This window comes from Agelaius phoeniceus, chromosome 13, assembly GCF_051311805.1.
Source record: "Agelaius phoeniceus isolate bAgePho1 chromosome 13, bAgePho1.hap1, whole genome shotgun sequence".
Classification (NCBI taxonomy): Eukaryota; Metazoa; Chordata; class Aves; order Passeriformes; family Icteridae; genus Agelaius; species Agelaius phoeniceus.
Window position 1 is genome coordinate 19,461,939 of NC_135277.1, and position 27,758 is coordinate 19,489,696.

A 27,758-nucleotide genomic window follows, 5' to 3' on the forward strand; every position below is an offset into this window, starting at 1 on the left:
TTGGTTCAATCTACTAATGTTGGTTTCCTTGTTGTTACTGATACTTTTTCCTTTAGAAATTTGCATTGTAGCAATTTGTACCATAGAAATGAAATGAAAAATTTCTCATTCTGATTCTAGATCAAGAACCATTTCTCAATTCCATTTGTGATCTACCAGCTGGCTAAAGGCTCCAAGCTGCTGAAGCCAATTGGCATATCCAAGCCAGAAGAAGAGTTTCATGTTCCTTTGCATTCATACAGGTACATTTTCTCTGCCCTGTAGGGCCAGTCTGTGACACTGATGCACAAATGCAGCATTAATTTTGAAACCTTAATTTGCATGTGAAAGTCTTCCTGCCTGGACTAAGACTCCAAAGTGCTGTCTTTGTTAGGTAATTAGTGTACTGCAGAAGCACTTCAGAATATTAGCATGACTTTAAAATAGGTGAAATGAGGTGTCAGTGCCAAGTTGTGTACAATTCCTGCTGTTTTCTTACAGGTGCCATCTGTATGTCCAACCAACAGGAATATTTGAGGGTCAATACAAGGAGTCTACAACTTACATTGCCTGGAGGGAAGAGCTACACAGGAGCAATGAAGTCAAGTGCTTGTTACAGTGCCCAGCCACTGAGACCAATTTCTTGCCTCTAATAATCAGCTCAACAGCTGTACCTGATGAACTAAATTTTATTTCAAGTTCTGTAGAGGAGTTGGATCCTGCCTACATTATCCACTTTTGCCCTACACTGACTGTGAGGAATCTTCTACCATACTCCTTGAGATTTTTACTTGAGGTAAGTTACTTCATGGTTTTGTTTGTAAATCCTTTACTTGCTTTTGAATAAGAACGCATTTACTTACAAGTGAAGGTGAATGCAGTGTGGAAGATGCTGGATGTTGGGTTTTGTATTTTCTATTGTAAATGAATGAGGCAGATAATTCATCCTGGATGTTTTAGGGATTGTTTTAATTTTGTGTGTACCTGACCAGCTCTGCCTTGCTCCTTTCACAGGAATCCTGGACTGGATTAGTCTTTTTCTTTTACATTCTTCTGAGATTCTATTTTTGTTTTGCAAGGTGTCTTTAGCTTCACAAGAAGAGGTATAAGAGAAAGCACCTGTAATTTCTAGAGCTTTTTTTTTCTATGTAGAAAATGCAAATTCTCTCCATTCTGACACTGATTCTTTACTGGTGACTGTTGTGAGGTCTTGCACAAATTGGAAGAATTCTTGAAGAATGCTACACAGTTTTCCTCCTGTCTGTTCAGTATTTTCAGTATCTAGTATTTCTTCATTAATCTGAGTGATTTTAGTAAATACAACAGGTGTGAGCATTCCAAACCACCATCCTTGTTTGTTCTGTTTTGTCCTACTTGCAGAACTGGCTGTGACATTCATTGAGATCTTTCTTTCACTTCTGTCCAACATCCCAATGGCACTGTTCCCAGTTTTCCTCACCTCCATTGTACTTCAGTACCTGGAGTTACAGAATGTAGAACAGTGTTGTTTCCTTGATTGAGGAGCTAGAAATCAGTAATTCATATCTGTTTCTGAAGTCACTGTACCTGTACAGGGGCTTGTGCTTATTGTCTCCACATCCCTGGGCTAATCAAGCATGGCTACCATTCCATACAGTTAAATATAGTGTTTATCAGTAAAAATGTTTTATCAGTAAAAATTAGGAAAGCTGTTGCTGTTGGATGCTACTGCCTGAGCCATGTTGAGCTCCCAATAGCATGGCAGAACTGGCAGGTCTGTGCCTTGGGGGTTCTTTGGAGTGAAAAATCCTGGCTGTGTGTCTGCAGCATAGTCCAGTGCAGTGTTACACCCAGTATTGCAAGAATATGAATAAGAAATCACTGCCAAGATCCTTTGGATATCATGGAGGAGAGAGGGAGGGAGTGGAAGCAGGAGATATGTTAGAACTCGTCTGCCTTCCTGAGATCCAGAATTAAGCAGTCTCTACTGCTCTGCAAGTAAAGTGCTGTTATCTCCAATTATTCATAGGATCAATCTCAAGTGAAAGTGATTGGAGATTAAGACATGGGTTACTGAGGTATCTGAAATGTAAAGTAAAATGTAAAATCTAATTTTTATGTGTTGAAAGCTTGATTTGCCTTGTCTAATTTTGCTACAGGGAACCGCAGAAGACTGTGAATTAACTGAAGGCAGTGCTGCAGATGTTTTTCATTCAAGAATCAGTGGAGAAATAATGGACCTTGTGTTGTTAAAATACCAAGGCAAAGACTGGCATGGCCATGTTAAAGTTTGTGATGGGATGTGTGAGTTTTTCCCTGTGCGTTTCACCTCCCATAGTGCCTCAGAGCTGGCAGTGGATGTTTACGTCCACTCCCGGTGCGCCGGGGGCCACATGGTCCTGTCTGTGTTCAGTCCCTACTGGATTATCAACAAGACCTCCCGAGTTCTGCAGTACCGAGCTGAGGACACTCATGTCAAGCATCCAGCAGACTACAGAGATATTGTTTTGTTCTCATTTAAAAAGAAAAATATTTTTAGTAAGAACAAGGTATGCTTAATTTGGGTGGCAGTCTTTAGGCTATGCTCTGAGGGAGAAAACACACACGCTTGTTATAAAAGGAATATTTTAGTGAAGTTTTTAAGTCTGAAGGTTTTAATTTGACTGCTGCTTTCTTTGGTACTTGGACATTTAAAATGCACACTGTAAATATTCTAGTTTGTGTTACATGCATTCCTTTTGTTTTGATTTTAGTGTGATGTGATGTTTACATGGTCAAGTGAAGAGCACTGCAGTAGAAGTTTTTTTTAAGACTTTTGGATTTTGGAAAAAGATTTGGATTTTTTTTGGAATTTAGAATTTTTTAAATAACTTTTAAAATTAACAATAGTTGAAGAAATGGTTGAAAAACTATTCATTTGATTATTTGCTTTCATCTCTTCAAGTTTATGAAGCACCACAAAGTGATGGGCTTTTTTTCCCCATCTATGTGTGCTGTCATGAGCATGAGTCAATGAGAACTACTCTGCTTTGATACCTTCTACTGTAACATCTTTCCCAGAACTCAATCAGAGATTAATAAATCACAATATGAATAGTGATACTACATTATTAGGTTATCCTGATTTATGGGAGGTGCTAAAAGCACTGAAGTGTTGTCTTTACATTGCTATATGTGATATAACTGCACTCCATAATGCATTAACTACAGAATGAAAATGAGTTGACTGAGTTACTTTGCATGTTGTTGTTTTTTGTGTGTAGATCCAGCTCTGTATTTCAACCAGTGCTTGGTCCAGCAGCTTTTCCCTTGATACTGTAGGAAGCTATGGATGTGTCAGGTGTTCAGCTAATAACATGGACTACCTGGTAAGATCTGTTCCAGTCATTTGTGGAGCTCTCTGTGTTCTTTTGGCTTGACTTTGTAGGAACATGTAGCACTCTCTGTTTGTAAACACAATGATGAATGTGCATAGTGGAGATAATTGTTCACAATTGCTTGCAAGTGTTTAGATCTGCACTCCTTATTCAAGACTACATTTCCACAACTAAGCAGAGTAAAGAGATGTGGGGAGCTGTGTTTTCATGTACTCTTTAACTGTGTTTTGATGATAATGGTCATTTTCAGTTGTCATGATTTACTCCAGAGGGGTTTCTTGTGGATTTTCCCCACAAAAGCTACAGCTGCAAAATGCTACTGCTAAGCCTGCCAGCTTACACTTGTGTTAGTTGTGTTGCATAATCTGCTGATTTTACTGCATGGCTGGTGCTTTTACTTCAGGACTGTTGTGTGTTAGGCTTTGTAATTACACTGATGCTGGCTGTTCTACTTTTCTATCCTGACTTTTCTTCTTGGCTTGTTGTTGATTATTTGCTCAAATTCTCCTTGTTCAACAGGTTGGAGTTAGCATCAAAATGAGCAGTTTCAACCTTACCAGGATAGTTACCTTCACTCCATTCTACACAATAGCAAACAAATCTTCTCTGGAACTTGAAGTTGGAGAAATTGGTCCTAACGGTTCTCTTCCAACTAATAAATGGAATTATATCTCAGCTTCAGAGGTAATGCTTCATGTTTTTTCCTTTTGATATCACTGTAGACAAACAACTGGTGTTTAGGTGTCACTTGAGGGAAGAGGAGTTCCCTTACAGAAGCTGTCTTTTCTGGAGGCATGGCATGGATATTTCACATCCCAAGGGAACCTGAACAGTACAGGTTGTATGTTCTGGTACATTAATCAAGTCCTTCAGTTTAGGTAAGTTAGATGTGGATGTGTCCATCAGGAGATACTTGGCTAAGAACTAAGGCATGGCTAAGATCTAAGTCTCAGTCACACAACCCTGTTTGTTTTGCTGCTGGGTTACCATGTTGGACACAAATGCAATGTTAAAGTTATGTGTATTTCTTGTCTTACAGTGTCTTCCATTTTGGCCTGAAAACTCATCTGGTGAACTTTGTGTAAGAGTAGTTGGCTATGAAAGCTCATCCAAACCATTCCTGTTTAAAGCCCAGGATAATGGTACTCTGCTGAAACTGGAAGAATTGGTGAGACTGACTTTGTGTAGTCTGTTGCTAAATCTCCATTTTAGCCCAGTGGTAGCTTGACTCAATAAAATCAAGATGGAAACCTTGTGCTTTAATTATGGGTACACTGCTCTTCATCCAGTTCTGTTGCATAAAAAAAGTTATGAATCAAGTTTGCAGTGTTGGTAATGTTTTCATAGCTGTGTAGTCAAGTTGATTTGCTTGGACAAGCTTATAGGAAACTGAACAGCTCTATTGCTATCAAGTTACAATGGTATACTGCACCTCTGGCATCTGGGCTTTTTGCAGAGGGTATTTTGGGTGCCTTCAGTTTGTTTAAGTAGGTAACAAAAAATAGATTCTATTTTAGGATTTCTTGATCAGCTATTACATGTTGGAGACACACAGTTCATGGTTAAATTAATTTGATTCAAATGAAGAATATTATAATTTCAGAAGTCACCCTAGCCTAGCGTTAGGGAATGTGTTTGTAAAGGTACCATGGTTCAGTAAAGTCTTTGGATATAATGTTTTTCATAGTTCTAACTTGAATTAATGTTGGGCTTTGTCTAACTTCCTCTCCAGAATGGGGGCTTGCTGGTAGATGTGAATGTCTCAGAGCATTCTACTGTGATCAGCTTCACAGATTACCACGAGGGAGCTGCCCCAGCTCTGCTTGTGAACCACACTCCATGGGACTCCCTCAGATATAAACAGAGGTGTGTGCAAGGAACAAGTCACCATTGCTAGTTTAATCAGGGGTATCCTGGTTAAACATCACCAGGATATCACATGGGTATCACCAAGAGCTGATATCCCTGCAGCTGGACTTGTCTGGGGTGAATGGCTTGGGCCCCTCATGCCTCACTGCTGGAGTAGTTAGCACTGGGGTTTGCTTACACCACTTCCATCAGGGCTTTTAACCAGTCAGTGCTGTCATTTTCTCCTTTTCTTTTAACCTGCAGTGGATTACAGGAGGAAATGGAGTTGAAACCAAGGCAAGTATGCCTCTTTGCCTGGACAGATCCAACCAAACCGAGAAAATTGACTTGGAGCTACTCTCAATGTTTTGGTGAACATGACCTACTTAAGGTAAATTTTCTGAGGGGAGAAGGAAATGCTGAACCAATTTAGGACTATTTCAAAATTAAAACTATCTGGGAGAAAGCTTTATCAGTAACTTTGCCTCTGTGTCATCCTGTAGGAGACTTATAGCTACCATCAAGAAGCAAGATTTTAGATGTTTTGATAGTCCACTGTGTCTGTCTTTAATTAGCTGCCCACTTGCACCTTACACTACAATGAATTCTTCAGAGGTGGCTTGGTTTTTCTGTTGAGTAACACAGAGTTAACAAAACTGAAAAAAATTGCTAGCTAAAAGAAGGGATAGGAAAGCAAATTTCAGTTTCAGTTGTACTGGAAATGGGATTAATTTCACACACCTGAACTCAGACAGAACCAGCTACAGTGTGCTTTACTGTATAAGCACTTGGGTCAAATTTTTCAGATTTAGAAATGGTTTTAGTTTAAAACCCATTTCCTTACCATATAATTGTGATTGCATTCATGATTCTTTGGGGCTTTTGAGTAAAGGGCTTTAATTATCTCAGTTTTGCCTTACAAATCAAAAATCAGGAGTATGTGCTTTTGAAAAGCAGAGATCTTAGCAATTGTCTGGTTTTACTGTTTCATGGTATGTGATTTATTGCCTTCTTCTGCCATTACGAAGATTCCAAGCCTTTTGCTTTGCTCTGAAGGCCTTTGTTCCCTAATGGTTTCCAATATTATTCTAAACCACAGATATTGCTGGAATATTTAGTTTACAAAAGTGGGGAAAAAATATCCCAACCTCAGCCTCTTTCCAGTGTTAGGAAAGGTGAAACCAAGGTGCAACCAAGTCAGAACAATGCAGTAAACTGAACAAACAGGAAAAATACCGAGTTCTGGTTTGTGTTAGTCTGTAAACTTGCTCATAAACATAGAGCAACATCAGGGAATTCCTCATATAATATGCTTTTTTCCCCCCTGATACAGGATGACTGTGGCCAGTTCCCTTACAATGCCAACACTCAAATCCACTGGGTGTCTTTCCTGGATGGACGGCAGCGCGTGCTGCTTTTCACAGACGATGTGGCTCTGGTTTCCAAAGCACGACAAGCAGAGGAGCTGGAGCAACCTGACCAAGAAATAAACTTGTCAATCCATAGTCTTGGACTTTCTCTAGTTAACAATGAAAATAAGAAGGAAATCTCTTACATAGGAATTACTAGGTACTGCCTATGGAAGTGTAAATGTTCCCTTGAATAATCAAAATTTGGCAGTGTATTATAATTTTAGCAATAGAGTTGAAGGGGATATGTTTCAAGTTAAATTAAGTGAAGCCTTTTTAATTAAAATTAAGTTTTGCATTTACTCTTATTGTGGAATTAGAACCAACAGGATTTAACTGCCTCCTTTTTTAGCTTACATTTAAAAAAGACATAATAGGGTTTTTTGTGCCTGAGAAATTAGAAAAATATATTTTACATGGTTTGCATGCATAAGAAAAGTATAAGTACTCTAAAATTTTTAACTTTGTTGTTTGTCTTGCAGCTCTGATGTTGTTTGGGAACAGAAACCAAGGCAAAAGTGGAAACCATTTAATCAAAAGCAAATAAACCTATTGGAACAAGCATATCAAAAGTATCTCTCCAAGAGTGCTTTCCAAGGTCCTGGTTGGCATAAACTGGACAGCAATACTGAGGTAGGTATTGAGTTTTAGTGTTTAAATGCTTGCAGAACAAGTGCAACAGTTAAAACAGATTTCTGGTTTGCTAAGTTGGGATAGATGCTGTGTGAAGAGAAACAGAAACAAGAGGCAAGATTTTTATTCAAATAGTTACACATTATACACAGTAGAATGTTTCTGTCTTGTGGTGATACTGAGGCAGCACTGAGGTATTATCCAGGCTTGTGTTATGAAATAAGAATTTCAAAGGATTTTTCTTTTGTGTGGTAGAAAAGATTGCTCAGTGTCTGCATGTTAGTTGTAAACCTGTATTTGCAGTATATACCCTAAATTCTTTGCAGAAATTTTGGTTTTAGCTTCTTAATAAGGTGCAGTTCCCATTACTTGATATGGTAAAGGAGTCTTCAGTGTTCAAGGACTCTGGAAATGAATCCACTTACCTGAGCTTGTTCAGACATTAATTATACATCCCTGTATTCCATGCATAAAGAGGGTATTCAAATGGCTAAGTCCAATACAACCATTTTATAGTACCATAGTCAGGCTTGTTTCCTATATTATCCTTTCATTTTAAAAACATGTATATACCTTCAGCTCTTTGAAAACTTGAATTTTGGCCATTGCAGTAGTGCATTTATAGTACATAGTATCAAATCTTTTATCTGTAGCTCATTGCATTTCACTTTCAATAAAGGGGACCTTTATACTTCTGCTTCTCATAACTTAAAGGTTTCAGGATCAGGGGGAAAACATCAGTTGGGAAAATAGTCAGCTGCATATAAATATCTTTAATTATGCCAGTGTAAGATACAACTTCTGAAGAAATAGCTGCTTAGATGACACAGAGGTTCCTGCTTGGGCCAACTAAAGCTGCAATGTGATGGCCTTGTTAGACTAACTGGTGGTTTTCACTGCTTTCCATGCTGTTAATTGGATGGAGAAACTCAGTAGCCCTATGATCTGATAATAAGGAAAACCACAAGGTTTATTTGCTAGTCTGTCAACTAGTAATGTACCATTTTATTGTTTCCCAAATGAAACTGTATCTTAGCTCTGCTTCCTTCTATTGGCAGGTGAATTTTAGCAAGTCTCCAATGGAAATGCGTCTCCCAGTCAGATGCAGCATCCGCCGTAACTTCCTGTCAGGAATTCAGGTTGAATTCAAGCAGTCACCTCACCAGAGGAGCCTAAGGGCTCAGCTCTACTGGCTGCAGGTACCTGCAGTTTAATCTTTTAACATCTCATCTGGTTTTGAAACTAGACAGACACATGAAGCTTTTGATTTCATTCATTTATGTGAAGATGCATTGAAAAATCAGGGATGCCCAGATGAAGTCAGGAAATGATGCATCTGACTGCTTGTTCTCAGAAGGCTCATTTATTACTTTATTATACTGTATCATTAGAAAGAATACTACACTATAAAGAATAGTGTAGTATTTATTACTTTATTATACTGTATCATTATAAAGAATACTGCACTATACTAAAGAATACACAAAGGATACTTAGAGAATGCTAAAAAGAGAATAAGGAAAACTCGTGACTCTCTCCAGGGTCCCGACACAGCTTGGCCTTGATTGGCCAATAAGTGAAAACAACTCACAGCAGAATCCCTCCAAACACATTCCAGACCAGCACAGGAGAAGCCAATGAGATGAGAATTGTTTTCCTTTTCTTTGAGGCCTCTCTTGCTGCTTTTCACCTTCCCAGGAGAAAAACCCTGGGTGAAGGAATTTTTTCAGAGAATGTGAATGCCACAAAGAAGTATCACCAAATCATATGCATGTGGTGCCTGTCTCTCTACATCAGAGTAGCAGGGGTGCTGTGATGGAAAAGTATTGCAGAATTGTCATCCCAGGATTTTGAAGTAGTGCAGAAAGAATTCCACAAAACTGTGTGCTAATGTACAGCAGGGTGCTATGGTGGAGAGTTTATTTCTAAAGAGCTGTGTTTTGATGTTTTAAAACCTCAGAGAGCTGTGTTTTGGTGTTTTAAAACAGATCTCAACCTTTTCCAAAATTTTACTGTATTTTTTACACAGAAGTGTAACATGATTCTACAGAATGTATCTAGGAGTTTAAAGACCTTTAGAACAAAAGCTGCCTGTCTAATGGGAAGTAGAGAACAGGCATTTAAATATGCTAAAATAGTATGCAGTAATGTATCTAGATGTAATATTAACACTGAATTCATGTGCAGCACTTGCAGCAGATCAGCATAGTCCTGTCAGTACTAACAGTGTTGCTAAATTTGCTAGTAGAGCCCTTTAGCAGGTACTGGCAAGAGCTGGTCAGTGCTAGAGGGAGATGATGTTGAGTCATCATCATTGCCATCTTCATCTCCATTTGCTGCCCTTCACTGGGGACCCTGGTGCTTTTTCTCACCAGCTGCTGGGAACTTTGCTCTTTCCTTTTAGCTTTCATTTTGTTTTTTCTTTTGCCTGAAGGTGGTTTTCACTCTACAGTCAATGTTTTCCATCAGCTGCAGACCTTGTAAGGGAGTCTTTGTGGGTGTGAAGCTCTCTGAGCATCCCTTGTGCAGCACTTGGAACCATCTGACCTTTTATAACTGAATGAGTAACATTCCACAGTGATATCAGAGTAATCCTTTTGCTTTTTCCTCCTTCCACCCTAATAAGGGGGGCATTCCTCTTGAACACAATTTATAAACAAGTTACTCAAACCTTCTGAAATGAGAACTGTTTGATTATCGTGTCACTAAAATATTCCTGTAATTATGCATTAATTTTTTAGGTGGATAATCAGTTACCAGGATCGATGTTTCCTGTGGTATTTCACCCTGTAGCCCCTCCCAAGTCCATTGCTTTGGATTCAGGTAAGAGAAAGCCTGTAGTAATATCAGATTTATTCAGCCTTGAAAGTAGGAGCTTGGCCATTTATTTTTAAGTGTTTTTTTCTCTTTAGAACCAAAACCCTTCATTGACATCAGCATCATCACTAGATTCAATGAATACAGCCAAGTCCTGCAATTCAAGTGAGTGAAAGAGTGAATTGTAATTTAATTTTAGAGATGTAATATATTTTAGAAGGGAACTTTGTTCTTAAGTTTGTTCTCCTATCTAAACCACTCTTGACTTCAGATTGAGTTTTTAAATATCTCCAATAAGAAAACATCATTCAAAAAGGAATTTAATTTTAGAAAATAAGGACTGACCACGTGAAGGGGCTGTCACACAAATTCTTCAGTAATCAGAATTATTTTCTTCTTGTACTACAGTATCAGAGTTGTGTGTCTGTTTGCTGTGCAGTGCTGGCCAGTAAGCACTTAACTATAAACTGAGAGTTGATATTGTGGATTGTAAATCTTAATATGTGCCATTGCACAGCAAGGCTTCACTTGTGTAGACTAAGCATGTAATATTTAAGTTAATTTTATACAGGTATACATTTTCTTTCCCATTTTAGGTACTTCATGGTTCTTATCCAGGAAATGGCACTGAAAATTGATCAGGGATTTTTGGGAGCACTTAGTGAACTCTTCACTCCATCTACAGACCCAGAAGCTGAAAGACAAAGGGTAATGTATGAGAGAAACTGACTGTGGCTGGAATGGGACCATAAGTGATTGAGGAATTGAAGTGAAAATCAATACAGTAAAAATTGGAAAAATCACCCAGAAATTTTATGTCTGTTATGGGTTGTTTGGGTTTTTTTTTGCTATCTCTGGATTCATTAGTACACTCATATTTAAGTAGCTAGTTAACTGTATTTAACTATGATTATTTTTTCTACTGTTTATTTAGATATATATAAAAACACATTTAGATATAATATGATTAATTGTATTACCTATATGGATGAGATTAACTTCATTTTTTTTTTATATTGAAACCAGTCTAAATTAATTCAGCCTGATGTGGATGCACTTAACACTGAGCTGATGGAGTCTTCCCTAACAGATGTGTCAATGCTCAGCTTCTTTGAACATTTCCATATTTCTCCAATTAAGGTATGCAGTAGAGAGATTATTGGTTAATAAATCATCCCATTAATTCATTACAGTAAATCCCTAGTGGGGATTTTACATTCTCAAGAATTTAATACTTTGTTGGAAAACTTTCTCTGTTGCCCATGAGTACAAACAGACCTTTAACCAGAACTAAGTGGGGAGAATCAGTGGGTATAATAATACTGAAAGCCAGATAAAATACTGGATAATGTATCATAAATTGTAATAAAATACACTTTACTGGGATTATCTTCATATCTCTCTATTAAAGCAGATAGATTTTTTTGGAGCAAGGGAAGAAAAGTCATCAGTAGATTAAATGATAGCTTTCCTCAGCTTTCATCACTGATCTGTTTACATGTGCACCACATGACTTGCTCTGCTTTGGCTTTCCTTTGGTCTTGATTTGTTCTTGTTTTCCTAATTCTGCCTTGACAGTTACATTTGAGTTTGTCCCTGGCTTCTGGTGGAGAAGCATCAGATAAGGGGGAAGAAATGATAGCCATCCATTCTCTGAATTTGCTGCTGAAAAGCATTGGAGCTACTCTAACAGATGTGGATGATGTTATTTTCAAGTGAGCTAATTCCATTGGTTGGGGTTGTTGGTTTGGGTTTTTTTGTTTAACACTTTGACTGCTGTATGCTTAATAATTGGATCTATGGTAAACTTTACTGACTGACTGGTGTAAATTTATACAGTGTTAGGGGAAAGGGAGGAATGGAGAGAAGATGGGCTTTGGGATCCTTTTTAAGGCAATAGTCTTCAGGATTCTCGGAAAGAAAGCAGAGAAGTATTTGAATGAGGAAGGGTATCTTTAACTAATGTATCTTTAACTAATGTATCTTTAACTTGTCTTTCAGACTTGCTTTCTTTGAAATTAAATACCAGTTCTACAAGAGAGATCAACTGAGGATGAGAGTTGTTAGACATTACAGTGAACAAGTAAGCTTATTTAGTCAAGACTTTGTGTAAAATTTTGAGTATATGTCTTAAAGAAGATTTTATTTTTCTTCACCAAACACTTAGTTGGGCACTCTAATACCTTACCTGGGTAGTAAATTAAAAAATGGACCAGACTGGGGTTCTGATGTGTGTGACAACAGCTCATAACACTGCTTTTGTTGTTTGCCTTTTTTCTTCCCTCTCATCATTTAGTTCCTGAAACAGATGTATGTTCTTGTGCTTGGATTAGATGTTCTTGGAAATCCATTTGGTTTGATCAGAGGGCTGTCTGAGGGAGTTGAAGCTTTCTTCTATGAGCCATTCCAGGTAGGAGTTCCTGATTGTTTAACTGTGCCTTTATAAAGGGCTGTTTGAATGTACTGCAGGGTTATTGTTTATTGTCACTGTGCTCCACACTCTGAACAGGCAGGCAGCAGTAATTTTTTAATGTGAATTTCAAAGGAATAACCTATTCAGATGGCCTTGCATCAATATAAAGGAATTGCTAGTTTTTCTTGAAACAGATGCATCATTGTGTGGTTTTCTGCTATTCCTAATAAGTTTCATTTGTAGGGTGCTGTTCAAGGACCTGAGGAATTTGCTGAAGGCTTTGTAATTGGTGTTAGAAGTCTTCTTGGGCACACAGTGGGTATGTATAATAGTGCTCTTTTTTGATGAATTCCCACATTATTTTTCTAGTGAGTATTTAAGGTTGTCATACATGTTGCCAGGGTTTGTGGTACAGATCATTCACACCTAATTTACCTGAGACCATCTGAATATCTGTTTATAGACTGAGCAACCAATGTGAGAAACATTGCATATATAACTAAATTAGTAACATGCTCTGAATAAATAAGAAGCATAATTTTAATGGTTCTAAAATGTCTGGAGAAGCTTGAGAAGTGTTCTGTTACAATTACTTTAGATTTTTATTTAGCTGTGTCTTGACAGTAATTAGAGAAAACATTGTTTCATCCATTATGCTATGTAGCATGTAGTAAAGTGCTATAAATGTTCCCTGTTGCTGTATGTATGGATATCAGACCAGATTCTGGACTCTTCTCATGGCTAACATGGCTCTGTGTGAATTCATCATATCTAAACTGAATGTGAAGGGAAATTGCTAGGAACTTGCTGGCTGTGTGTTGTCTGCTGTTCAGCTGTGAAAGCACAGTAACTTCTGCTTTGTGCCCTGTTCCCTCAGGTGGGGCAGCAGGGATGGTGTCCAGGATCACTGGCACTGTTGGCAAAGGCTTGGCTGCCATCACTCTGGATGAAGAATTTCAGCAGAAAAGGAGAGAGGAGATGGGTCGGCAGCCAAAGGACTTTGGGGAGAGCCTGGCCAAAGGAGGGAAAGGCCTGTTAAGGGTATGGTTTGGGGATGAGTGTTTCATGTGCCAGCTTGTTTCACTGCAGGAAGTTTGAGATCTTTTTTGTTGGTTCATTAACTAAACAGAAGAGACAAACAGGCAGTGGGTTTATAGGAGACTCAGTGTAGTGCATCAGCTGTGGTGTTTGAGGTCATGTTTCTGGTCACCTGAGGAACTGGAGTTAGGATTTGAATGGGAAATAACACCAATTTCTTCTGTGTATTGTATCAATAAAGAAATAGTTACTCATATTCAGGAAATGTGTTGGGTAATTAAGGTAACTGGGCCCTTGTAGGTGCACAGGTTGTGGGAATTGGGAATGGGTGCAGCTGTGAGAAGCAGGTGACAGCAAAGAGCCATGGAGTGCCCAGGGGCACTGAGCAAGCACCAAAGGGAGCAGAGGGCACCCAGGGGCAATGCATCAGGGTGCAGTGAGGGTGTAAAAGGTTGGGCTGAAGAGCAAGAGGAGCAGATGCTGGCAGCCTTGTGCAGTGCCATGGTGTTACTGTTTGGGTTGAAGCTTTCTGAAATTGTGTGGTGATACTCTGTGCATCATGGCCATCTCGAGTGTGACATGTGCTGTGACAGGCCCTTGCCTGACCTTGCAGTCAATTCTGTCTTTCAAGTCTTTGCCTCGGTTACAGTTTTCTTAAAAATATTAAGAGAAAAAACAAAGCCAAAGCCCCTAGCCAAACAGTGTTTCTGATACTGAACTTTACATTACAAAGTATTAAAATAAGGATGTGAGATAACAGGTTACCCAGTTGGACTGGCAGCATTTCAGTTTCTCATTGGGAACTTAATTATCTTTGTTTTAGGGTGTTGTTGGAGGTGTGACAGGCATCATCACTAAACCAGTAGAAGGTAAGCACAAAGGCTGCATTGCACTGCTTAAGTGATTTCTCAATACTTGACAATTTATTTTGTAATGTTAAGGAATCGCAACCAAGTATGGTGATGCTAAGGCATAGCAAAATTTTTGTATTTCTTATTCAAATGTGAATTTACATGATGCTTTCCTCAAATGTCTTTATATCTGTTGTTGGCTTTACCACCTTTTAAACATTTGTATGGTTAAGAATAGGTTATCTCTGTGATTTATTTTGTTAGGCCTGCTGTAGTACCCAATTCATTGTCTTAAGCCAGAATAAAGATAGTGAAAATAATAAAGTAAAAATCACCAGCTGAAAAAGTTTTTTGGGGCTCCAAAGGTCAGAGAAATCTTAAAAACCAAATTTGGTTTTATGCCTGAAGTCAGTATTTGTTCCTGTTACTTCATGAAAATGATAGATGATCAAAAATATCCAGGATAAAATGCCTCTTATTAATCTTCAAGTGGCAGTGATTTAAATGTTGGGAGTCAGCTGTAACTGTGTGGTGTCTTACAGCTTTTCTGTGCTACTTAGATATGTAGTCCTTGTCTCTTAGGTGGGTGATCACACCTGCTTTCTGAACACTCCTTTGGTTCTCCCATGGTTATATATCAGCAGAACTATGTAATTTTGAGATGGAAATAGTTAACTTCTATCATACTTGTGCATCTTAGTATCTTCAGAACATTTTGTTATTACTGTCAACCTATAAACACTCATCTATTGGCCTATTGTCCAGATGGGAAGTGTGAGCAGGAGAATCTTGGTAACATCTCAGTTCTGGGCCCTTCAGAGGCTGGTAAGGTGTTAAGTGGACAGTGATGTGTCTGAGCAGACCAGGAGGCAGTGGGTGACTTTCCAGCTCTTTGTACAATAGGACTCTATGCAATCACTGCCTGTGGGCTGTTTCCAGTACAAAACAGCTCCCCTGTAGCAATAATGGTTTAATTCTGTGATGAAGTAGGTCATAAAAACATTTATTTTTCTGTTTCTATTCTTTTCCAGGGGCTAAAAAAGAAGGTGCAGCTGGATTCTTTAAAGGCATTGGAAAGGGGCTTGTAGGAGTGGTGGCCCGCCCGACGGGAGGCATTGTGGACATGGCAAGCAGCACCTTCCAGGGAATTCAAAGGTACAGTGCAGGAGGAAGTTCTCCTCCAATGTTGGATACCAGGTGGTAAAGTGCTCAAGTGCCACACAACTATTTGCTAAGTACAAAAATCAGGATGCTGTGTGAGGTTGAGGAATGTCCAGTAGCCTGTAACAAATCTGTTTTATGATGACGAGGAAGTTGCTGCTTTGGAGAACATGCTGCTCTGTGCTAGTTCAGGTAGACAGTAACTAATCACTGTGCTAGTTCAGGCAGACAGTAACTAATCCATTTTTTCATTTTGCTCCTTCCACTGAGGAGAAACATCTGTTCAATTGACTGTGAAAAACAGCCCACTGAAATTTTCAGAGTAAAACTTCCCAGTCTGAAATTTGGTTAGCAGTGCCTTCTTGTGTTTTAATGGGACCTTTGGATAGTGTGTTAATAAACTTGAGAGCCCTTAGTAACTTATCTGCATTTGGGAATCAACTTCTCCAGCATATTCTGTAGCTGTTTAATTGACAAGTGCTACTTTTGATTTATTATTAGCAGTGTGTCTTACTATTTACATCTGCAGGGTACCCAGGATGTGTAAGTGGGATGTGTGGCAAGTGAAAGGCTGACTTCTAAAGATGTACTGGTGAAACTCAGACTTGTATTAAGCTTACCAGAATCATGTTGCTCTGTCTGTGGCAGGGTGGCAGAATCGACTGAAGAGGTGTCAAATCTCCGTCCCCCACGCCTCATCCGTGAGGATGGCATCATCCGGCCCTACAACAGGGTGGAAGCTGAGGGCTATGATTTATTTGAGGTATGTTTTGCCTTGTAAACACAGTTAGGGTTCCATAAAGGATTAAGTTGCAATCAATCTGTAGCAGTCATTATCTGAAGTAAAAATTTGCCCCAGCATATTTCATAAAGCAAGCCTGGATAGCAGGGAAGGCCCAGTGCTTGGAGTAAGCTGAGTGCAGAATGGAAACTGCAGCATTGCTGTTCTATGGTCTTCTCCATGATATGTTCACTTCTCATACTCTGGAAGGAGGTAGTAGGATTAAAAATTATAAGGATTAAGATTTAAAGATGTGAAAACCCCCCCATTTTGATAGATCCAGATTTTTGTCTTTATAACAAAGCTAAGGTTGGTTTACAGAATAATCAATAGACCTTGAATTGTTTGGTTGTATCAGCAATTAAAAAACTGCATGAATTTTCATAATACTGTTTGGTTTTTCCTTATGTTGTTCATAATGGCAATCTGTCATAGCTACAGGCACTGTGTGGACATTTAGCCTGCTTTCTCATGTGGATGTGCCTAACATATGGGAAATGAACAACATGAGTTTTCAAGTTCTTGATAGTCAGAGTCTGGTTAATTTGTATTTTAGACTTTGTGTTCTTAATACTTATCTTTAAATGCTCATTTAAATGCTGATTTTTGCTTTACTCTGTTGCTAAAAAGTTGGAGTAAAATAACTGTCTGCATTAACATTTTGGATATTTGCTAGTTGCTTGTACATGGTCTTTTAATCCTTATTCCCTGTTCTGTTTCTAACATTTCTTTTCTTTCTCCTTCTCTCCTGGCATGCAGCAAGAACTGGAATAATGGAGTAAACATTTTCCATATTTCTTGTCTGTTTCTCTCACAGTTTTTCATCTGCCTTAAGTATTTAGATAAAGGGCATGATTGCATTTACCATGTCCTCTCCCCTTCTCAATCTTTTCTGTGTAGCAGTTGAATAAAACAGTGTTTGATGTTGTCCAGGCTCAGAAAACAAACTTGAATAACCATCTTCAGTAAGATTAGATGGGAGAGGCAGGGAGGGTTTGTTTCCTGTATATTTATTTGTCTGAGGATGCTTAGCTCCTTATGAATGGCAACAACAGAAGGCGCTTGGAAAAAAGGATCACGGTAGGTTAGATCCTGAAATTATTTATTTATTGGTGCTCTCCTAGAGGTAGGGCAGAGCAGATCTTGAGTAAAATTTAAAATAGTGATAGAGAATGGAATTTACTTCTGGGGAAATGCTTGTAATTTCAAGTTTTTATAGAAGTGCTGAGAAAACCTGTACTTGTGGTTTCTGTGCTGTGCCATAGCCCTGACAGCTACACAGCTACTGACCCACTCTGCCTTCAAGTTCCTGCTGCTGGTTCTTTGGGAATTTGCTCAGTTAAACATACAGCTAGCTTAGTTGACTCTGGCTTTTATTCACAGAATCTTCAGGGGCTTTGCTCTTCAACATAAAAAATAAGTATAAACGTTCAGCTGTTAACAGGAATTTACACACACACATATATAAATAAGTATATATGTATTTCTATACTAAGCAATGCCATAAACATCATTATTAATACATCTTAGAAATTAGCAAGCCAAGCTTAAGCTGTTGTCAGAACAAATTTTTTGCCCATTATATGGGAAAAATGTTGAACGGAAACATTTTTGCTGGTAATGCCTTTTAGAATGTCATGGTCAACTTAAAATTATTCAAAAGAACATTTAGTGAATTTTTTTAGATGATTGAAGGACATTAAATTGTGATATACTAAGCAGGCCAAATTCTTGAGTTGTTTTGGTTTGTTTTTTTTTTTTTTTTTTTTTTTTTTTTTCCCTATGTTTTTTTACATCTGGCAAAAAGCAAGAGGTGGCACAATCAACACAGAAAATTTGATATTATGCAGTTGCTCCACATCTGGTATTTGTATTTTTCTTAAGAGATGTAGATTGGAACGGGATGCAAACCAGGAATAGATCCTCTGTACAGTTCAATAAATACAGTTGGTTTCTTTCAACGAGTCACTTAATGGAATACAGGAGAGGTTTAATTAACTGTTCTTGATTTTCATGCTAGAGGTCAGTGTTGGGAAGGCTTTGTCTGCTAATGTAAGCTAGCAAGCAATGTAAAGCAAAACAGGACAGTGTCCTTACATGAAATTGGATATTTAATGAAAAAAATGAGTCAGAAAGTCCTATGTGCATTTACAAGTATAATCACAATAGGTACAAGTGCTGCTTATTTTTGGATCCAGTTTTGATCCTATATTGCAAGTAGTTCAACTATATTACATTTACAAGTTTAATCACAGTAGGTACAAGTGCTGCTTATTTTTGGATCCAGTTTTGATCCTATATTGCAAGTAGTTCAACCAGGACCCACAGCTTCTCAACTACTTTAACTACATTCAATGCATATGTCCCTTTAAAATAAATATAAATTCACGGGGTGGAAAGCTTGTAAGGTTACCTTAGGGATCAGATGCCTCAGTACCATCCAGTGATATGATGGAAAAATGTTTTACTTAATTACTTTTGTGTGAAATGCAGGTATTAGGGCTTGTCTTAGAGGAGCAAACATGCAGGTTTTAAAAGAAAAGGTCCTTATTCCAGAGGAGAATGAGGGTTTTGGTGCAAACTGAGGGTGAGGTAGATGAGTGAGTATTCCAGAGGAGAATGAGGGTTTTGGTGCAGACTGAGGGTGAAGTAGATGAGTGAGTATTCCAGAGGAGAATGAGGGTTTTGGTGCAGACTGAGGGTGAGGTAGATGAGTGAGTATTCCAGAGGAGAATGAGGGTTTTGGTGCAGACTGAGGGTGAAGTAGATGAGTGAGTATTCCAGAGGAGAATGAGGGTTTTGGTGCAGACTGAGGGTGAGGTAGATGAGTGAGTATTCCAGAGGAGAATGAGGGTTTTGGTGCAAACTGAGGGTGAGGTAGATGAGTGAGTATTCCAGAGGAGAATGAGGGTTTTGGTGCAAACGGAGGGTGAAGTAGATGAGTTATGTAAAGTTGTTTGTGCAGTTCCTTGTCCCAGCAGTGCTGGCTGTGATGTCTGAGGGCTGGGCAGGATGTGCTCAGTGAGTGCCCAAGCTGGGAGTGAGGGGTGCTGGGAGCAGGCTGTGCCTCAGCTCACGGCCAGCCTGGGCAGCACACCGTGGGTTTTGTTACTCATCAATGCACAGCAGAGCTCCCAGGGCAATAGGGCAGCTCTAGCAGAGTTGTTTTCCAAGGAATCACCTCTCGAGAGTTCTAGTCATGGTGTGAGCAGTGCTGGAGCTGAGTTTTGCAGGAGCAGGTGTGGTGGGGCTGTGCCTGTGCTGGCAGGGCTGTGGGGCCCAGCTCCTCAGGGCTGCCATGATGTCACTCATGCATTATTCAATGCCTGTGGCATTACTTTGTTTCACATCCCAGTTAAAGCATGGAGCTTTATAAAGAATGCAGAACACCTCATGAATAATTGAGGCAGGGTGGTGAGACAGTGTTGTGTGGCAGAGCATAGACTGTGCTGGAAACTGCAGATTCTATTTCTGCTTGACTCACTGTTCTGCTGTGTAAATCTGCATTGGTTCTTTCATTTCCATGTAAAATAAGAATGAGTTAACTTCTTCAAAGTGCTGTAGTATGCTCATTAAAATGACAGCTTTTGATTAAGATGTCTAAATTTGAAGAGTCTGCAGATCATGGAGTAATTTACATCAAGTGCAACCTCCTTTTTACATAATGCCACCACCATTGTGCTGGCATCTATCAGGTGTATTGAGAATAGCTCACAAATACTGCATCTTTTAGGCACAGGCCTCAGTGGGAGCTCTTACTTTGGTAACATATTGCATGTAAAATCTAAAAATGCTATTGGGATTGTTTCTCAAGTTATGAGAAACAGGCTTTCTCTCCAAAGCTTTGAGTTTGAATAGAGAAATATGCTTATGAATAAATCTATTTAAATATGTGGCATGTCTAATTTCTTCATATTCAACAAAAGGATTCAGAATGTGGATTGCAGCCTTTGAATTACAGTCCTCACATGGTGATGGGTTTTCTATTTCTTCAATTTTTTACTTGTTTTTGAAACAGCTAAGGTTCAGGTATAAAATGTGAGTTCATATTTTCATTTTAGTCATATGCTGCCATGTTTCTTCTAATGTTTTGAAGAGGCTTTGAGATAAGCAGTTTTTCTGGCATCTTTTTTTCCTTTCATATGTACACTGTACAGTTTCAGAAATTTTTAAGATGGTCAGAAAGGGATATTTTTTATAGAAAATGTTGGTTGACCCTATGGTTTTGCTTACTGAAAAACGCTGGATTAAAATGCATTTCAAAACACAACATCACTAGAGAGCAAGTCTAGGAAAACACTGTGCTGTTGATTTCAGCTCTTGAATATTCATCCACTTTTGAGATTAAAGGATTTTTTGGAGTCAGTTGTGATGTATGATGATGCTTTAAGATATTTGTTGAACTTTTGAATATATGAAAATAAAATGCAAATAAAAAAAATCAAACGTTCTTTTAATTGATTCCTATGTAAGCTGAACTTTCAATTTTGGTTACTGAAACTGCATAGAATAAAACCTGTTAATCATAGACAGACAAATGTGGAGTCAAGTGCAGCCTCTATTGTCATCTCATTGGTTTTTGGGTCCATCTAAGGAAATAAAAAAGAAATGGCTATTTACAAGAAGTAACTAAAAACCTACTGAATTCTTAGTCCTTCCTCTTTAGGTTATTGTTACTAGTTTGTGAGAAACTTGAGGAGTGAGACCTTGAGGATTTACTGTTGCAGAGGCTGAATTCCACAGTAACAGCTGTAAAATGAACTGGAAGTCATCCTACTTTGCTCTGAAGAATATCAAACCAATTCTGGGGCACCCATTTGCTAAAAGTTGATCTGAAGTATTTGCATTCTGCATCCAGGCATTCTTCCTTATGTTTCCCCATGTTTCTACACAGGAGCTGCCCATTTTTCCTTAAAACAATTTATATTATAAAAAAGGTGCTTGTATTGACCTGCAGGGTACTATTGACTTTTGTCAATACCTTGGAGGGTATTGACTAAAGTCAATATACATTGACTTTATACTTATATAATTGTCTTGCTAATTAACCACTATTTATAAGTGTCTTTATAAAAAGACTTACTGCATATTAGGAAACCCAGTAGTTGATATAGATTTATTCCATACCCACTTTGAGGCTAGGTTCCCACTGGTAGCATGTTATTAATTTCATACTTTTATCTTTTCCTGCATGATGTTTTGATGAGTATTCCTTTCCCACAAACATGTTCAGGTATCACTCTGAGTCCTGCATGTCTTTAATCCAGTGTTATTGGAGCTTGATGTTGGGGTGACTGTCAGCCTGTACTCTGTGCTTGTCTGTGTGCATGATGGAATATTGTAATCCTGGTGACATGCTCTAGGAAACATTTTACTGTAGTCAAAGAGTGTGTACAGAATGGGAAATCTGAAAAAAACCTCAATGAATAATTGCCAAAAAATCCTAGGAGTATCATAGGATGCTATCCTTGAGTACTTTATTTCAAAACCTTTCCTGTGTTTTTAGGTTGTCACTTGAGCTGTGGTTGTCTAATCAGAACGTGATGAGTTTTAATCTGCACTTTCACACACCTTTGTGTTTTGGGTATTGAATGGTCATATCTGCTCAGTTCAGAGGCCTGATTTTTGAGGTGCATTGAGAATTTGTATCTTGAGAGTTTCTTTCTGAGGGTCTGAGTCATGTGCCTTATAAAAATGCATGACCTTTGCAGGGTTTTCACTCTTGAATGAAGCCTGCAGCATGGGCTGTAGAGAATGAACATTATTAAACAATTGCTAGCACAGAAAGGAAATCAAAGCTGAAGAAATAGTCTGATACAGCAGTGTCAGTGTTCTGCCTTTGAGTGGATGGATCAGACTTCTCAGTGACTCAGCTTCAGGACTGAGAGCACTGTGAGAACCTCCCTTTAAAGAACTAACAATGAGGTAACTTTTCACAAGGCTTTTGAATTCAAGACACCAATTTGTGCTTTTTGGTCTTTAGTGTTTTGGTTTTTTTTCAATTTGATTTTTTTTGTTTTGGTTTGGGTTTTTTGTTTGTTTCTGTTCAGCCCCATAATTATTTTCTGTTTCTGTTTCAGAAGTTGCACATCAGGAAGTTGGAAAAAGAGGTTTATCGATACCACTGTGCAATTCCAAGAGGCAGAAGAGCAAATCTTATTGTTACCAACAGGTATTGAATTTTGAATGCTTTCTAAGGGCTTGACATGATTTCAGCTTGGGGATTAGACATCTGGCTAAGTCTAAACTGATTGCTCTTCTCTGCCAATCTATTTTCATTCTCTATTTTCTTCTTTCATTTTTTAATATTTTATTTTGTTTCCTTAATGGAGAATGTGATTTAGTTGTGATGTCAGAGCTGGATACTAATTTGGGAAGATGGCTTATTCTGAGATCAGTGATTCTTTCATCATAGTGGGGGGAAATAGTCTTTTTTTCCCTCTTCATTTCTGATTTTTCAAATTAGCTTCTTATAAGTGTTTGCAGTCAAGCTAACAGTTTGGTAATACATGTTTATAATCTTGTTAATGAAAGAATTTTCTAAATGAAGTCTTAGGTCTTTGTACCAGTATGAAAGTTATTTAAGTCATCTGACAAGTTTTAGAATTCGAGATGTTGGCAGTCCCAAGTTTGAGGACTCAAAACTTCCTAAATATGCTTAGATAATGAGAAGGATTATGATCTCCACATCCCACAGGTCACCAGTTTGTACCTTGCCTGAATGTGTGAGAGAGGCTCATCCATAGTAAGACCATGGAGGTTTCCCAGTGGGGTTTTTTAATAATGAGCAGCCCAGCTCAGATTTCAGGCTGCAGATGGACAAGATTTCAAGGCCATGCATGATAATTGGGCAGTTGAGTTGTTTGCAGCCTCAGCTAAATGTGCAGTTCTCTCCTTAGCCCAGCCCTTGGCCTGCTCATGGTGTGTGATGTCCTGGATCATCTGTGGCTTTTAAAAACCAAGTGATTGTCTCGGAATGTATGAAGGAAATATGTGTGCAGGGTGGCTGAGTGGATACCTGTAATCTGCACAGCAGATGCCTTCTTAAACAAATGCTTTCATTTTGTTTAGTTTTTCTAGCAAAGTTCTAGTCCCAGGGAGAAACTGAGTAAAACCACTTTTTTTTTTCTTGAACAGGAGAGTGATATATGTGAAAGAAGTGGAAATCTTGGGCCATTTAACAACAGAGTGGGATTACTTATTTGAAGAATTCATACGTTATCCCTCATATGAAGCAAATATTTTAAAAATTACTGTTTGGGTAAGAATAGCATGTAAATTGTCTTCTGTTTAATACTCACTAGAGGTCCATACATGCTTTTAGCTTATTTATGGTTCTAACTGCTAACTAAGAGACTGTGTGACAGGATTTACTGAAAGTTTCTTGAAAGTATTACAGTTGGGTTGGACAGAGACCATGTTGAAATCTCACCTGAAGTTGGCATTCAAACCATTTATGTATGAGATTCTGCATTCTTGTTTTGTGAGTCATCTGAAGCATGTTTTTGTTCCTTTCTGCAGGAAGAACAAAAGATGTTCCAAAGAAAGGACAGTACAGGTCATGAATGTGTAAAGAATGTTCAGCTTTGGGATGAAGCTACAGCAAGGGTATATATATTTTTTTTTAATTTAATCTTCTTTTCTTATGATATTCTTAAATGTTGTTGAAACTCAGCATGTAAAAAGATGGTAATGTCCAGAGACTTGTTAGAGAATAGGCTGCTGTGCCTGAGGACCATTTACCATAATTTTGTGTTGAAAAATGTGTTTTACCAAGAGTATGATGAGATCAGATAGTCCAAAGCATTCCAGAGAGTTTATGCAATAATAATTTAATGTTGAAGCTACACAGTCTTAGGGTTTGTATGTTAAAGCTCATTAAAGGAAAATAATTCCAATATCTAAAGTAGTAGGTTGTATTAAATTCCCTGTAGTCTGTAGGATTCCACACAGCTCCTCATTATTTCAAGATCACCTAAGCCAGCACAAGTGGACCTTGTATGCACAGGCTTATTTAGATTCCTCCCTCCTCCCTCCCCACACATATTTTTTCTACCATTTATCTCTAAATGTTTGTTCCTGTTAGTGCCAGGGAGGCTGGAGTATTTTGTGAGCCTTTGTTCTGTGGATGGTTGGATCTTGTAGGTAGCTTACCTAAGGTGATTCATCAATTTGGGGAAATTCCAGGCTACTTCAAGAATAGAAAAATTTACCTAGGAAACCATGTGTGTGACTGTAGTGTACCAGGTGATGAGAGAGGAGATGTTCTGATACCAAATGTGAACCAATTTGGTCCACAGTGTCTTGGGAGCATGCTTGAAATTGTAGCTGCAGTAAATGGCAAGTCAGCAGATAGAATCAGAACCAGGGCCAAATTGCTGCTATTAAATTGATTGAGCCTCCTAAAATAATGGGTTAGACTGGGAAGGGAAAAAATTGCTGTAATTTTGAGGCACTTTATATACTGGAAAAGTCTATCTTAGTTCTTCACTGTGTCTTGTCTAAAAATGTTCCTTCAGCTTTCTCTTCCATGTTGTCCAAATCACACTTGGCATTAAGTAATTGAAATCCTTTTAGTTTCTCTGTGTCTTAGTGGCATGGCCAAAGCTGGAGCACAGAACACACAGATCATACTAGAAGGAGACTTCCTTCTGTTTAATTACCTTTTTTGGGATTATTTCTAACTGCATTTTGCTTTGCTAATGTTTATGCTGGTATCTAGACATTAAAAATTTATTTTTCTGCTCTCACCTGCAACACTGCCCATTTCTTTTTTGTGGATTTCTGTTTCTGTTCATCACTTGAATATTGTGCATATGAATCAGGAGCTAAGTACCAAAATCAGACCAGCCTGTGTGTGTGTGGGTTTACCTCTTTGTTGAATTATGTTTTAGTAGCATCTTGTGGAAGAAAAGTGCTTCCTGCTTTCATTGTTGTTTGCTCTCACTGTGTTGTTTTGCAGAGGGTTTGTGGTGCCATTCAGGAAGCCCTGGCAACACGAAAACAGGAGAAGCTGGTGAAGAGAGCATCTTTGCAGTGGAGAAAGCCTTAACTGCTGTCTTGATAGGGCAGGATTTGTCAGGTTTGACACTTGGTATGCAATTTTCTCCCTAAAATTGATTAGAAGCAACATGGAAACTTGGGGCAAAAAGTAAAACTAAAATACCTGAGGTCTTCTTGCAAAGTTAGCAGCCATCAACACTTCAGTTTTAGAAGTTATGCATCATTTGGAAGGAATGGGTTTCTAAAACATGCATTTCAGTTTAAAAATTCCATTTTTTGCTAAAATGTTTTCCCACTCTGAAATTTTATTTTCTGCCCTTTTAATGTCAGAGATTGTAAAATGAAGTGGTTACCTTATTTGCATTCTGAGGTTATGGTTTACAGACCAGTGGTTGTGGTTGTGGTGTTCTTTCAGATGAAGCACTTCTGTTAGTGATTGAAACAAATTAAGAACTCTATTTTAGACAACATTCTCCTTAAATGATTCCACACAATTTAGCTAATATAATTTCATCTCTGAATGTTTAGTATTAGAAAATACTGCATTGAAGCAATGTAATAATTTCTATATATGAAAGAAATAGGTTATTGTTGTCTGGAAATGTTTACTTTGAAATGTTGTCACATTGTAAATGAAAATCTGCACTTTAAAAATGGAAAATATTATTCACCTGTCATGTGCCTTTTGTATGGTTTTGGTTGTGTCACAGTAGCCTAGAGAATTCTCCAGGAGGAACAGCACACTGGGTTTAGCATTGTATGTCAAAAACTTTAAGAAATTAGTTCTCCATATTTCAGTGTGCAGTTACTCCACTGAAGAATGCCATCTCACTGAGTTAGAACTCACTTCTGATGCAGCCTTTTTGTTGCAGTTGCTCTTCCTGAAGGCTGTCAGCATTCAGTTTAACCCAACAGTTAAACACAGATTGTATGCCTGGAATGAATAACCCCATGAACTTCCTTGAGACAAGTTCCATTCTTACCAGGAGGCCCATCCATAGGTGACTGAGTCAGGACTAGAGGGGCAAACAGGTTTGAGTTCAGTGATCAGTCAACTGGGAGCTGGTGCTGTCAGATCACAAAATCAGTGTCCTTGCAAAAACTCATGAAAATGTGACCTTCCTAATTTCCTTTTCTTGGAAACCATATGTTCTATTTCTTACTTCTCTTTTGTGCTAGATAACAGCTGTAGATACAAACTTGATGAACTAAAATGACAGTATTTTTCTACAGATCCATACAGTGCACCAGGCCTGCATTTTTAAACTCTACATTGAAGGGTTGGTGCATTGTATAAATGCACTCTTTACCTGTACCTATGAGCTCACCAAAGTTAGAAAGTTTAAGATATTTGTATGCTGCCAAACCAGAACTTGTAGAGAGCATTGCACACGTGATTTGATTGTTGTTGTATGCACATGGCTATTAATCCACTTTGCTACAAGGGAAAAAATGTGGTACAGCTTTAATTCTTGCTATCACCTGTTTTCTAGAAAGCTCTGCTCAACAATAAATAAAATAGCTGTCCAGCTTGTATGTATATCAAGTTCATGTTTAAAAAAAGGACAATAAATTTTTATATGCAAGTATTTGTGCTATGATTTAAAGTTTTGTTTCTTCTCGAGTGCTTTGGTTTGCCTCAGGTCAGTGACACTGTGAGAAAACCATCAGAATACAGAGGTGCTGCAAAAGAGCTTTCTGCAGCTCAGCACTTGCTGCATCTTGTGTTCTGACACTGAGGGACAGTGGTATGAGTACTGCCTCTTAATTCATACTTGAAAATAGATCTCACTTCAGTCTGCTTGGTGCATCCTCAGACAGTATCATGTGCCTGCTTTTAGGTGAATTGGAGCTTAAAGCAGTTCTGAAGACACCTTCTGACTCCAGCCTTCTGCTTGATTCCCTTGTATGCTTCCTCATGGTTTTGATAAACTTTCTGCCTTGAACTGTAGACAGGAGATACTTCATTTGCTCACTTTATATGTGGTTAGGTTCAATGAAGAAAATTCCATTTCAAAGAGTCTGAAGAAGCGCTGGGTTTTGTTTTGAGCTGCACATCTGTGCAGATTGGGTTCCTAGCTGATGTGAGCTGGTAGATGACCTCCAGCTGGAGTGATGAATGACCTCCTTTACCACTTGGACCAAGAGGACATGAGAGAGGAATTCATTTCTTGCTTAGATGAAGATGGATGTTTGGGATGAATGGGTTTCCAGTGCTTGTCCTGGGCTTACCTCTGGTGTTCCATTCCACTTTACCATGTCTCCTTCTGGCTGTGCTTTGTTTTCAAAGTGGCCTTGGCATAGCTGCCCCCTCTGCAGCTGCTGTTCACTCTGCCTCAGCTTTGCTCTCTGGCTTTGGGAACTTTTCCTGTTCCCTGCCAGTTCTTTTCCTTAAGCTGCTGCATGTTCTTGAAGTGCTGGCTGAGGAAGATAAGGGACAAGGAGAGGCTCTTGTCTAATCTCTGTCTG

At 38.5% G+C, this 27,758-nt stretch overlaps 1 protein-coding gene across 5 annotated transcripts in view; it reads left to right on the forward strand.

Moving 5' to 3' along the window:
• The window catches only part of VPS13C (vacuolar protein sorting 13 homolog C), a 78,923-nt gene extending 52,045 nt beyond the window's left edge, over positions 1-26,878 (forward strand). For 2 of the 5 annotated variants that reach the window (XM_054641913.2, XM_054641914.2), the window contains 27 exons: positions 121-242; positions 481-775; positions 2,118-2,507; positions 3,222-3,326; positions 3,855-4,019; positions 4,375-4,503; positions 5,068-5,201; positions 5,448-5,574; positions 6,517-6,752; positions 7,075-7,225; positions 8,284-8,424; positions 9,967-10,048; positions 10,138-10,207; positions 10,639-10,750; positions 11,069-11,182; positions 11,621-11,757; positions 12,044-12,125; positions 12,339-12,452; positions 12,699-12,774; positions 13,333-13,496; positions 14,317-14,362; positions 15,376-15,499; positions 16,154-16,268; positions 22,367-22,458; positions 23,424-23,547; positions 23,808-23,894; positions 25,249-26,878. In XM_054641913.2, the coding sequence (XP_054497888.2) occupies positions 121-242; positions 481-775; positions 2,118-2,507; positions 3,222-3,326; positions 3,855-4,019; positions 4,375-4,503; positions 5,068-5,201; positions 5,448-5,574; positions 6,517-6,752; positions 7,075-7,225; positions 8,284-8,424; positions 9,967-10,048; positions 10,138-10,207; positions 10,639-10,750; positions 11,069-11,182; positions 11,621-11,757; positions 12,044-12,125; positions 12,339-12,452; positions 12,699-12,774; positions 13,333-13,496; positions 14,317-14,362; positions 15,376-15,499; positions 16,154-16,268; positions 22,367-22,458; positions 23,424-23,547; positions 23,808-23,894; positions 25,249-25,338 (3,624 nt within the window). In that variant the 3' untranslated portion in view covers positions 25,339-26,878. Of the gene's footprint in view, positions 1-120; positions 243-480; positions 776-2,117; positions 2,508-3,221; positions 3,327-3,854; positions 4,020-4,374; positions 4,504-5,067; positions 5,202-5,447; positions 5,575-6,516; positions 6,753-7,074; positions 7,226-8,283; positions 8,425-9,966; positions 10,049-10,137; positions 10,208-10,638; positions 10,751-11,068; positions 11,183-11,620; positions 11,758-12,043; positions 12,126-12,338; positions 12,453-12,698; positions 12,775-13,332; positions 13,497-14,316; positions 14,363-15,375; positions 15,500-16,153; positions 16,269-17,045; positions 20,825-21,997; positions 22,212-22,366; positions 22,459-23,423; positions 23,548-23,807; positions 23,895-25,248 lie in introns of those variants that run through there. The other 3 variants (XR_013184185.1, XR_013184184.1, XM_077185684.1) reach the window with 3 other exon arrangements.
• The last annotated feature ends 880 nt before the right edge of the window (positions 26,879-27,758 follow it).